This window comes from Hippoglossus stenolepis, chromosome 4, assembly GCF_022539355.2.
Source record: "Hippoglossus stenolepis isolate QCI-W04-F060 chromosome 4, HSTE1.2, whole genome shotgun sequence".
Classification (NCBI taxonomy): domain Eukaryota; kingdom Metazoa; phylum Chordata; class Actinopteri; order Pleuronectiformes; family Pleuronectidae; genus Hippoglossus; species Hippoglossus stenolepis.
In genome coordinates, this window is record NC_061486.1 from 2807901 (window position 1) to 2820160 (window position 12260).

At 40.4% G+C, this 12260-nt stretch overlaps 1 protein-coding gene across 1 annotated transcript; it reads right to left on the reverse strand.

Moving 5' to 3' along the window:
* Window positions 1-206: 206 nt before the first annotated feature.
* Window positions 207-8251, reverse strand: pld3 (phospholipase D family, member 3). Its single transcript, XM_047339689.1, has 12 exons — window positions 8084-8251; window positions 5684-5802; window positions 4829-4876; window positions 4519-4648; window positions 4184-4392; window positions 3963-4080; window positions 3542-3669; window positions 2844-3035; window positions 2567-2706; window positions 2110-2275; window positions 1876-1975; window positions 207-1645 (listed from the first exon to the last, which is right to left on the reverse strand). Exons 2-12 carry the CDS (start codon window positions 5741-5743, stop codon window positions 1458-1460), a joined length of 1479 nt encoding a protein of 492 aa, XP_047195645.1. The 5' UTR covers window positions 5744-5802; window positions 8084-8251; the 3' UTR covers window positions 207-1457.
* Between the last annotated feature and the right edge of the window lie 4009 nt (window positions 8252-12260).

A 12260-nucleotide genomic window follows, 5' to 3' on the forward strand; every position in this document is an offset into this window, starting at 1 on the left:
ACCTAATGGCTCATGAGATGTTTAGCATTAGACCTCTTCACTTCTTTACAGTTCATTGACTTATAGATCTAATTCTTAAATGATAGAAGATGTCACGTTGTCCATCAACACACACTCAATAACTCACAATGACAAAATCAAATGTATTTAAAATAAAAAAACATGAAATATCTCTATTTTTATAAAAGTTCAGTCAGGAACACTCGTCGTCATTAAACCATTTATTGCAGCAAAAGGAAACAGGCTCGGTGCTGATGGCTCCACTTGTTTAAAAGCTCCCAGGTCACATTTTACACTTTGGATCCTTGTTACGACTCTGAACTAGAAAAGGTGGAGGCTTGGATAGTGGAGGTTAAACCAGTGACAGTGGTGTGAGGCAGCACTGGTGGAGCAGGGACCAGTCTGTCACGTTTTAAATGGACAGCCTTGGTTGTGAATCAGCTGCTGGGGCACGGGACTGCTCCAGAGCTTTTTGTCGTACCCATGTAAACACGCTTCTTTGGACAGTTGCCATAACAACCATGTCTTCGCTAATTAGAAGTTTTAATTCACTCCACACAGTGGAAAGTAAATTTGATCATCGTCAATCACTACAGCTGCAAACTTCTCAAATCTAATGTATTTAAAAACAGCGAGTTTAAAATCCTAAATCCTATTTTATAATTAGAGTACAGGCACAGCAAAGTCCAGCAAAGATAAATGATCCGTTAAGAAAACACAATATTTTCTCCCTGAGATGAGCGAAGATAAAAACAACTCGGAAGTTGTGTGAAGGAAAAACAAAAGTGGTTGATCTTTAAAATGAGAAAGCTATCAATTAACATTGAAAAAGTAGAGCAAATCCTCTTGATCGCCCCCGGGTGGCTGGCTGTAGTGTAGGTAATAAACTCAGCCTCCTCCATGTTAGCAGATGGGACATTGGCAAAGCTTAACAAAGCGCACATCAAATACATTTCTCTTAAAGAAGGTTTCTGCCGTTAGGTTTATGTACTTTCTTATCACTCGATGTGTTTTCAAGTGTTCATTAAAGGGGTGAAACATCATGATTGACAGCTGAGACTGACTCTGTGCTGATCTCATGATGCAACACAGAAACAAAAAGCTTTGATCGGAACAGCAAAGAGACGTAAAGACTCTCTCGTCTTAGTAACACTGAAGTAGCCTGGAACAGTTACTGAGCTGTTCAGTGGTTTGAAGGCGTTTTTCTCTCACGGTGGAGTTTGGCACTAAAGCTGTGGTAAAACAAGTCAACTGGAAGTTTTATTCTTTCTTTGGACCCAAGCACACAGAGATATCTTGGCTCCACCGAGGGTTTGTCTGCAGCTGATGTTTCAGCTCAGGGCTTTTTCTATTTGAGAAACTGAAGACATAAGTGTGCAACTCCAGCTCTGTACACGTTAAACAGAGGAGCCCAACTGTGGTGCAGCTCCGGGGTTTTGAACTATTGGCTGTTGAAACTAACAGATGACTTTGAGGTCTGAGTTTTGGGTGAGAGGCGTGCTGTAGTCGGAGTTCCAGTCCCTCTCGAACACGGCCTTCAGCTGGGATTGGACGGTCGGCTCCGGGGACTGTGATGCGGTCTGATTGACAACCAGTGCCGAGCCAGCGGTGTTCGTAAAGTAGTCACCTGACCAGTTCGACGTACCTGGAAACAGGACGACAGCGATTATATTGAAGAGCATTTTTTCACTTTTACTTTGAAAAGGCTGGGGAGGACATATGGTTAATATTGGTGAGTAAATCTGAGCTAACTCGTGATTATTTAAATTATAAAATGCTTATAAAATGTTTTAAAAATGTCAAATCAGCATGTCAAGCCCAAATTCTGTTTACAATGACATCAAGTATTGTTTTGCAATGAATCCAGATCCGTACCTATATAAGCGACCTTGTCCGTCACCATGTACTTGTTGTGGTTGACTCTGGCGAAGGGAATCTCCTTCTGCTTGGGGCTGGCAGGAACCACGAACAGCCTCTGGATGGGAGGAGAAGACGTGTTTACTGCAGGATTTACAGTATTGGTTTTACTACAGGACACACGTCACGATATGCACAATTTCCTTTCCAATTTTATTTTTCCTCGTAAAGAAATAAAGAGGATGCACTTACCACCTGGATGTCAAGTTTGCTCTTGGGCTCGTAAACGGAGGCCAGAGACTTCAGGAAGGGGATCATGACGGGCTGGGTGCTCGCCCAGCAGCTGATCAACAGGCGAACTTTGACCCGCTTCTCGTAAGCCACTCTCCTAAGCTGGGTGTCAATGTCTGCCCAGTACCTGCAGGGGGCGCCAGGTGAAGAGAACGATGGGCATGAGACCTTACTACATTATTGTAATATAAATAAAATGCTCTAAATGACACCAGTGCAGGTTCTTTAGATATTAATCAACGACTCGTCACACTTTGAATTTCCTCTTTCTTATCTTATACATGTTAGTACTCTGCTGTTAAAAACCAGCTGACTTAAGAGGAGGAAACAGACGCACTGTCGTCATCAAATCGTCATCGGACTCTTCTCTACTCTCTCTCGCTGGAGCTACATCTCACTCGTCTCTGGACATCTGTACCTTTTAGGGTGGGAGAACTCCATGGTGGGCAGGTAGTTCATCACAGCGATGTAGATGAAGCTGTAAGCATCGTCCATCACACTGAGGACGGACTGGAGGTCTGGAGTCCGGCCGGCGGCACAGAACGACGGAGGGGAACTCTGAGAGAACGGTTAGAAAGATACTTGTTCGTCATTTGCTCAGAAAGAGTTTTAATAAAAGAAATGGTTTCACGAAGATTAAGTAAAAACACAAAGGAGAACATTTCTCTCATCCTTTATCCCTGCATGTTTCTCACCGATAGATAAACGCTGGCCGGCGTGTTGGTGAGCTGCAGAGGCGTGTCCTTGTTGTAGAGGGTGGAGAAGCTGACTGGCCACGGCGATGGGATGGACTGACTCTCCCCCAGGAGCCAATAGGCATCAAAGATCTTACTCAAGTCTTCGGCCAAACAGCTGCAGTTATAGACGACAGCGCCCAGCTCCTTCACCTGGACGCCAACACACCAGAGCATTCACTTACTCTCAATCGCCGAGTTTTGTGTTAAACACGAGAAAAAGCAACAAGACCAAATTATTACAACTATAATAAAACTATGTTTACAACTATCAATCAACCTGTTGATTCTACAGATCAGATATTTAAGGATCAGAATAAATCTGAATCTTTCAGAAACACATGTTCCTTTTTCCACAGTTTTATAGGATGTTGGTGCCGACTCTGAAAAACAGGATGTTCATGGCAGAAAATAAGATGATGTGAGTGAAACTCGGGATGTGGTTTGAGAAATTGAATATTAAAGCAGATTTACATGATTGTGACAGTTTGGCATGTGACCGCAAGCTTGAGCCAACGCAAGAACTTGAAGAAGCAGAAGAAACATTCTGTCTGGACTGAGCACCATGGAAACCTCTAACTGCCAGTTCAGGAGTTTTGAATGAACTGAAGAAACATGGGAACCAGGTTATTCTGGTGTGTGTGTGTCTGTGTGTGTACCTGTGTGAGGGACCTCCAGTCCATGTTGGCACTGCCGATGTAGATGTGCTTCTTGTCAACGACCCAGAACTTAGTGTGTAGGACACCTGAAGTGAGCTCTCTCATGTTCACTGTCCTGATGTCAGCTCCTGAAACACAAACACAGTCAGTTCAGAGACATTTATTTGAGTATGATTTATAAACAGTAGATATGAGCTTCATGCATGAATCTTTGTTTCTATTCCACCATCAGTTTGAGACCTTTTTCTACCTTTTGAATAAAAACAAGTTCAGAATATATGAATTAAAGGTCAATTTTAATTCCAGTTTCACATTTAAAAATTGGTAAAAGGAAAAAATCACTATCAATTAAAGGAATAAAGTTTTGAGTGATATGATTGGAATCAAAATATCTCAAAATTAATAAAGATATTTTTAGAACCTGAGCTGTTGAGCAGCCGGAGGTCGTCCTGAGGTTGACTCTCTTGCGGCGTGTTGACGGCGATACGAACGGACACCTTCCCTGAAACTTCAGCCAGTTTCTGCAGGATGGCTTCACCCTGTGCACACAGACAGGACACAGTTCTCATAGTCTGTCATTTACTCTGCTGTAGTCAAAGCGTTTGTCAAATAAAGTCACGTTTGATTCCAGCTCCGGCCGACCTGATAGGCTGTCGGCTCGTGGGTGCCAGTGTCTTTGTTGCTGAGCGTCCAGTAGAAGGAGGCGATGTCGAGACTGCTGCGAGCCTCGGCTGCCAGACTGAGCCAGGCCTGGAAGATGGAGGGGTGAGTGGTGCTGGAGTTAAACTCCAGACCTTCAGGGATACTCTCCACCAGAACAATCCTGACAGAAGAGACCAGAGGAAATGTCTCAGTGATACTGACTAATATCTGAAATCCTGCTGCTCACAAAAGAGCCTGGCTGATAAGAAATATTGTAATGTGAGAAGAAATGCTTTCATTGTTTTAAATAAGGGTTTGAGTAAATGTGCAGGTTCTGGGCAGACGGAGGCTGCTGCTCGGGGCCGGGTGGGAGGGGGTAAACCTGGGCGTGAGGAGGTTGTAGATGGCCATGGCAGCCAGCAGCACAGTGGCTAACGTGGCCAGTGCTAACCCCCACCTGGAGTACTGGAAAGAGTGAACAACACTTAAAACGTCTGTGTTGAGTTTCTCTGCAATGCATTTTATGACACATCTTTATCTCTGTGTGTGTGTGTGTGTGTGTGTGTGTGTGTGTGTGTGTGTGTGTGTGTGTGTGTGTGTGTGTGTGTGTGTGTGTGTGTGTGTGTGTGTGTGTGTGTGTCATACCATCAGTGTTTTTCTGCTCTCTTGCCTCCTCTCCTCCACGTTCACCAGCTACAGGCATCACAGGAATAAATCAACACAATGACTGTACAGTATTTTGAGACTTTTCCTCTCAAGCTAAATAATAAACCTCTAAGTTAAGATGGGGGTGGTGCCATTAAAACATAATAAGAAAAACCATTAAAGGAAAGCTGAGAGTGCTGAAAGTCGTCCCTAATGACACCTGATGTAGAATATTTAATGATTTCATTGATGCTTTCACGAAGAGCTGAACGATCCAACTTCCTCAGATTAGTTTTGAAATCTGTTGACTTCCCTTGTTTTCCCTGTGTCTTACTGGCATCACCAGCATGTGACAGGAAATAAACAGTAATAACAATATGAACCTGAAACCGAGTGAATTCCTTCTGTGGATACAAATCATCACCAGCTGGATTGTAGACTTCAGAAATTAATAATTCCTCACAACTAGAGAAAATCACATATTGCTGAGAAACAGAGTAGAAAACTTTTACAAGATGAGTCAAACTTCTACTGGATATATGAAGGAAATTCCTCTCAACCTGATCGACTGTATAAATCTAATTGACTCATTTATTACACTTGAAGTCAAATTCCCCAAGTTTAACCTTTTCACTCCCTTTACATTAGTTTCTTCTTCTTTAAGCAGATTTGTTTTTAATGTCAATATTCAATTTATTAAGAGATATGAATCTTCAGGGCTACAACTAATACCTAAAATCAATATCTGTTAAGTAAATGTTTGTCATTTTGACTTGTTAACTGCTTTAAGTAAATAATCAAACCCAATCGAAGGTGGAAACTATTCAAAAGTTCAAACACAATAGAACATCTTACCTGATTGTAAGGGACGTCCATTTTCATGGTCATGTTCAAAGCGTCATCTGACTTCAGCATCAGCTTTGTCCGCTCAGAGCTTCCTTGTGCAGATTCAGTATCAGGTCACTGAGTCTTTACTGCAGAAACATGAAAACATGGAGAAACGTGAACACATGATGAACCAGTGCGTGTTCTGTTCCTCTGTTTGGTCTGAAACATGTTTCACCTTCGACATGGAAACAACAAAACAACAGAAGTGCGTTGATATTGAAAATTAGAGAAGGGTTCTCAGCAAACTGATGTCAACCAACCTGGGAAGAGATGGAGATAAATATTATGTTTTAAGAAGTATATATATATATATATAAAAAAGGAATTTGCCAGTTTAATAATTTGGGAAAAGGGAGATTTAGCTGCATAGCAACATGTCAATCTCAACCACCATTGTCCCTCATTTAAACACATAAAAACACCTCCGCTTAACCTTTCCTGGTTTTACAAAGAGAAGGTTCTAGATGTGTTCAACACCAAACAGAGAGAATAACCTGCACAGTTCATCATCTCTGGCACAAAGACACACAAGGTTCCAGCTGCTGACGGAGCCCAGCTAAAAAAATAACACTGTGGATTAGCTACTGTAAACTAGAGCCTGACCGACATGGATTTATGAAATGTCAATGCAAACGTGTCTTTTCTGCATTGTTTATTCTATAAACCAAAAGTTTTCATATCTCCAAACGAGATACCAAAACTGACGTGTCTGAGAAACGCTCAGATCGGATGTTTTTAAGGACGATAACTCGGTCAGACTCAGTAACAAGGTTAGAAATAAAACCTAATTAACTGTTCACTGGATTCTGAGGTCTTGTGATGTGAGATTTGATCGAACTGGGAGCTTGAGGAAGTTTGGAAAGTCTAACGCTGACAGCAGCATTTCTAAGCTGCCCGTCACAGGAGTGGCCGTCACTTCAGAAAAAACCTGTGACTCAATGCAGCTGCTGATAAACAAACAAGCACTTTCCTGGACTGTGGAATAAAAACATTTTTAAATTGGAGTCTCACAGAAGCATTTGGACATTTTCAAGTCGAGCGAATGGAGGAAACAAGTTCTCCAACGTGTCTGATTTTACACAACTGGCTTCCACAGACATTTCCTGCTCAAATCTTTCCTCAGTGACCAAAACACACTGGTGCTGCTGCGGTAGTTTGATCATTTGTCAATAGTTATTGCAATTTAATTTCAATCAATAGCAATGTAACAACAGTTCAATATTGATAGGTTGAGTTAAAAAACTACAACCTTCACTCAGGAGCAAAACTCTATCAAACTTCAAAATAATAATGTGACATTTATTGTGATAATTATTGATATTGGTTGATAATGGTCACGTCGTCCAGCCCGATTCCAAGTAACACAACTGAAGACGATAAACTCAAAGTTACGGAGGTGAACAGTAAATAGAGGAGAAGGAGGCTGCACATTTTAAATCTGCACCAGCATTTCAACCACATTGTCCAGAAACAACTTGTGTGGTTTGTCGCACATTAACATGAAAACAGAAGAGATTTAAGCTATTGTGTGATAATTAAAAATAATGTTATTGACTGATGATCAGAGTCTGGAATAAGGAAAAGTGTTAAATGGAAATCGGTTGTTGTTCCAATGTAAAACTGCAGCACTGGTGTGAACTGATAAGGATTGAACACGTCAACTCGATGACAACAGCTGTCACACGACATGGGAAACATCGTAAAGTCCCATTTTAACTTTCTTACTTGGTCCTGATCAAAGGATACAATCCCTTTCATCTCTGTTGAACTACAGATTGATATAGATTTTTAAAGTATTTAAACTACACAAAGAGTGACACACGTTTCAGACACATCAAACTACAAGTGTCCCACGACATGGGAAACATCGTAAAGTCACATTTTAACTTTCTTACTTGGTCCTGATCAAAGGATACAATCCCTTTCATCTCTATTGAACTACAGATTGATATAGATTAGAAAGTATTTAAACTAAACAAAGAGCGACACGTGTTTCAGACACATCAAACTACAACTGGCAGCAGAGAACAACGAGTCCTGAGCTGAGGAACATGTGAGTCCAGAGGTTTTTTGGCTCCAGTTGTGAAAGTGATGGTGAGTGAGAGCAAAAAAAATACACAACAACACAACAGAAGAAGAGCAACACACTCATTGTGTGAGCTCCACGGGGAGTTAGCAGATATCTGAACGACATCAAACACACCGAGTTCATTTACAATCCACTAAATAAAAGTACTTCTGACTTTAAAGTTTAGTAGTGATGTCATTTATAGGAACAAACCGCTGGAAACAGACGAGGAGTCGCTGACGATGCAAAACAACAACAACAACAAATCTCCCTCTCGTGCTGAAACCGGAGCAACTCGCCTGTTTTCATGAGTCCAGCTTCACTTCGAGCTCCAGGAAACTGCGTCCACTCGAGTTCTTCTCTCGCAGGAAGGTTTCAGAGGATGTTTCATTTGAAATGCGGAAGAAAACAAAGGAGACGCTCGTCGACGCTGTTAAAGTCCAGACTGGAGCAGAGGGGGTCATGTGACCCGGGTCCCGACAGCTCATTGGAGGAGAGCTGGTCATGTGACGCAAGTCCGGGCGGCTCATTGGAGGAGAGCCCGTCACGTGATGGATGAAGTTACACTGGAGCTAAAAATAAACGCTCATACAAAACAAACTTGGAGAAAATAAGTAATTAAGTTAAAAAGATTTATTTTTAAAAACGTTTGCATCAAATAAACGCAACAAAAAACACGAGAGAGGTTAAATATTTAATTTCTGTCATTATTCTGTCTCCACATCTGCTCTATTAAGTTCTATTCATTATTTATTTTTATAATTAATTTATGTATTAATTTAGTTTCTGATTTTTCATTCACTACATCCAATAATGGTATTTACACAAAAACTATGATAATTCTATATTATAAAGGGTTAAGTAAAAAAACCCTCTCAGGCTTTCCCCCCTCAATTTTAAATATTATTTCAAAACCCTTATGTTTATTGTTTTCGGGAAAAAAAGAAATAAATCTGTCAACATATTTAACTTCAACTTGTGGATCCAAGTATATTTCATTTAATCTGCCTCCGCTTGTGCTTCACCATGTTCTCAGTGGATGTTGAAACCATGTGCTGTCAATGCAGAAAACTGGACGAACAAACAGTGCAATTGATTTTTACCATAAAGAAAATTCCACATTCAAAACAAACCAAACTTTGACCCTTTGTATCAACAGCTGCATCAGCAGGCTTCATGTTACAAGTACTTAACAATAAGAAGGTTATTTGAACTTACTCTGCATTTGACAGACACAACGACAGATGTGATAAAGTTCTAATCATTATTTATTTATTCAATAATGTTTTTTACGCAAATTAATAATATATTGTAAACTTTAAAGTTTAAACCCTCATGTTTAGTGATTTGAAAGAAACAATAAATCTTTCTAAATCTATTCAAGGAGGAATAACAGGAGAATTTTCTTTTCTTTCTTTTTGATATTATTTTTGTTTCGATTTATTTTCAGTCTTCTGTAATAATTGTATTGCTGATTTTACAAGTTGCGACGTATCGATCTGTCTTCCCACTACTCCTCCAATGAACTGAAATAAAAGTTCTTAGGCCTGACCATCGGAGGGCGTCGTTCATCCATCACACACTTAATTAACCTCTGACCTCACTTCCTGGATGAGGATCACCTGAGGCTACGTCAGAACCGTGAACAGGTAAGAAGAGTAAACACGTGGTTATTCTTTTAACTTCACCTGCTGCTCTTCGTGAATTCCATTATAAATGTTTATGAATGAGCTCATTAGCTCCACAGAAAGACAAACATTGTTTTTGCTGACACCTGCAGGCAGAGAAGCTTCACTAGCGTCAACATCATCAGCTTCTTCTCATCAAGTTGTTATTCAGTTATTTATTTAATGTGCTGAGGCCTGTGAGGCTGCTGGACCTCACAGGTGAGTTTACCTGTCTGACATCAAGTCAATTATCTTACACATCATTATCTCCTATTCAGTCATTCTGTGGCTTTCAGTTTTAAACCGTAAGTGAATTCATTCTCCCTTTAAATAAACAACTGTGTTAGATAGTGAGCCATAATCAATATGATTCATTTAACATGTTTTATAAACATAATTTCAAATGTTCTAGAATTTGATCCAGACTTTACGATGCTGATTCAGGACCTTGGTGTTAAAATCTTCCTTTTTATTTTTATATTTACACAAAACAAAGAGTGTAGCCCAATTTCTTAAAGATTTCTCTTGCTTAATGTGTATTTTGTGGAAATATGACATATTAAATATGATAAGGCGTAATTCTGCTGCTAGTTTCTCATCTTTACTATTTATTTATGAGTCTTTTTAGGAGAATTTTATTTAATTTGATTAAAGGTTAGCAGGTTATTTTGCACTTTAGGCGCTAATATCTCACTTTTACCATTTTCTTTTATTTTGTGCATCCTGAATACTACTAGTTACAAAGAGAGATGTATTTTAGTTTAGTTATTTATTTGAACTCCTTTGCTAAATGGATGGTAAACAGCACTTCTTCTGTCACACACCGTTCATACACTGACGGCACAGCCTCCAGGGTAATTTGGGGTTCAGGAACTTGCCCAAGGACACTTCGGACGGCTGGCTGGAGGAGCCAGGGATCGCACCAATGACCTTCTGTCAGTTTCTTCTCTTCCTCCTGAGCCACAGACACTAACCTTACTGTGCAGACATCACATTGTGTTCAGTTTAGTAAGAACGTTCTTGTTCAGCTCTATACTGCACCTCCTTATAATCCAGAGCAGCGTCCAGGTAGATTACAGAGTAGCTCAGATGAATTAAACTAGTTTTATATAGATATTCTATACAGTGTCTATAACAATTGCCTTTTCTCTTCCTAGCTTCTATTGACCCTTTTCCAGTTTCCTCCGGCGGAGGAAGCAGGAAAGACAAAGACCTGAAGGTGTTTGCACAGCTCCAGGTGAAGAGGTGAGAAACATACAATCCTCAGAAGGAACATCAGGAACCTGTTTAACAAACACGAACATGAGAAACTCCACAGTTTCTGTTCCTGAGCAGCTGATCTGAATGAGTTCAGATCAGCTCTGAGGTAATCATCCATCACCACCCATGGAGCTGTGATGCTCTGCTTCACCATGGCAACGTGTTCAAATAGAGCCTCTGTTTCACAAGTGGCCATAAGTAAAACTTTTATTCTGCAGAGTCCAACCGACCAAATTCTTGATCAGACTTAGTTCCCATAACAGAAATAACTGAAATCACTGTTTGTAAGATTCAAATGTTAAATATATATACATATTCAAATGTGAAATGATGAGAACAAAGTGCTGTTGGCAGCAGAAGATGAAAATATAGATCAAACAGGTAAAACTGAAATTTATAAAATAATCTGGATCTAGTGAATTCAAGTTCTAGTTTATTATGAGTTTTAGAGTCTTGGCTTTTTAAGACTCTAAAAAAAAAAGACTCTAGTGTTATTAAACTCTAAAGTTTAATAACACTAACTACGACTGAATCCACAGGTGGTCGGGTAATATTCCAACAGGGGGCGCCATAGTGCAAGCACAGACAGGGATATCTGAGATCTTCAGACATGAGGTGTTGTTGGATATTAAGACATCAGAGAGGATGAGAGAGAGGATGAGAGAGAGAGAGAGAGAGAGGATGAGAGAGAGAGAGAGAGAGAGAGAGAGAGAGAGAGAGAGAGAGAGAGAGAGAGAGAGAGAGAGAGAGAGAGAGAGAGAGAGAGAGAGAGAGAGAGAGAGAGAGAGAGAGAGAGAGAGAGAGAGGAGGCAGTTTGTGATTCGCTCTTTATTATTAGCTTTTTTTTATTCCGCACTGTGCAGAGTGAGCGACTTTTAAAAATGTCCCTTGATAAGAGAGAAGGAGCCAAACTGAAAGAATTCAACTTTGACACACACACACACACACACACACACACACACACACACACACACACCACACACACACACACACACACCTTTGCTCTCTTCACTGTAGGGTATTTCTTTCATTTTGCCGAAACAGAAACACGTGCGGCCACTCAACAGTGTCACTATTGCTGAGTGTATTTTTAAGTATGTTTATTCCCACTCCGCGTGTCATGTGCGTCTGTGTAACCATGGAGACAGGCCAAGAATATCCCAGACGGTTTTATTTTTTTACAGCAGCGGAGGCAGAGTTATGGCCGAGGTTATAAAAGGCCGACTGGCTTCACTTCCGCAGTCGAGATCCCTCCTGTCCTCTGACGCTTCCCTCAGTTACCTGGAAACATGACTAATCCATCTCTCAGTTAGTATTTTATCTGTATCTGGTTTGAAGGATAAACTGTTTTGTATGAAAGTATGAAATGGTGGAAGTGAGAGTCTGACTGATATGAATGAGATTTCTATGGAACAGAGCGACATTCCTGCGTTTTACCAGCTTTTTGTTGTGGAAAATGAGAAAAGCACCTTTTGTAATGTGAGTGATGATGTCAAATTAGTCATTTTACAACTTGCAGCGTCACTTCTTTAATCTGGTGTGAGCACAC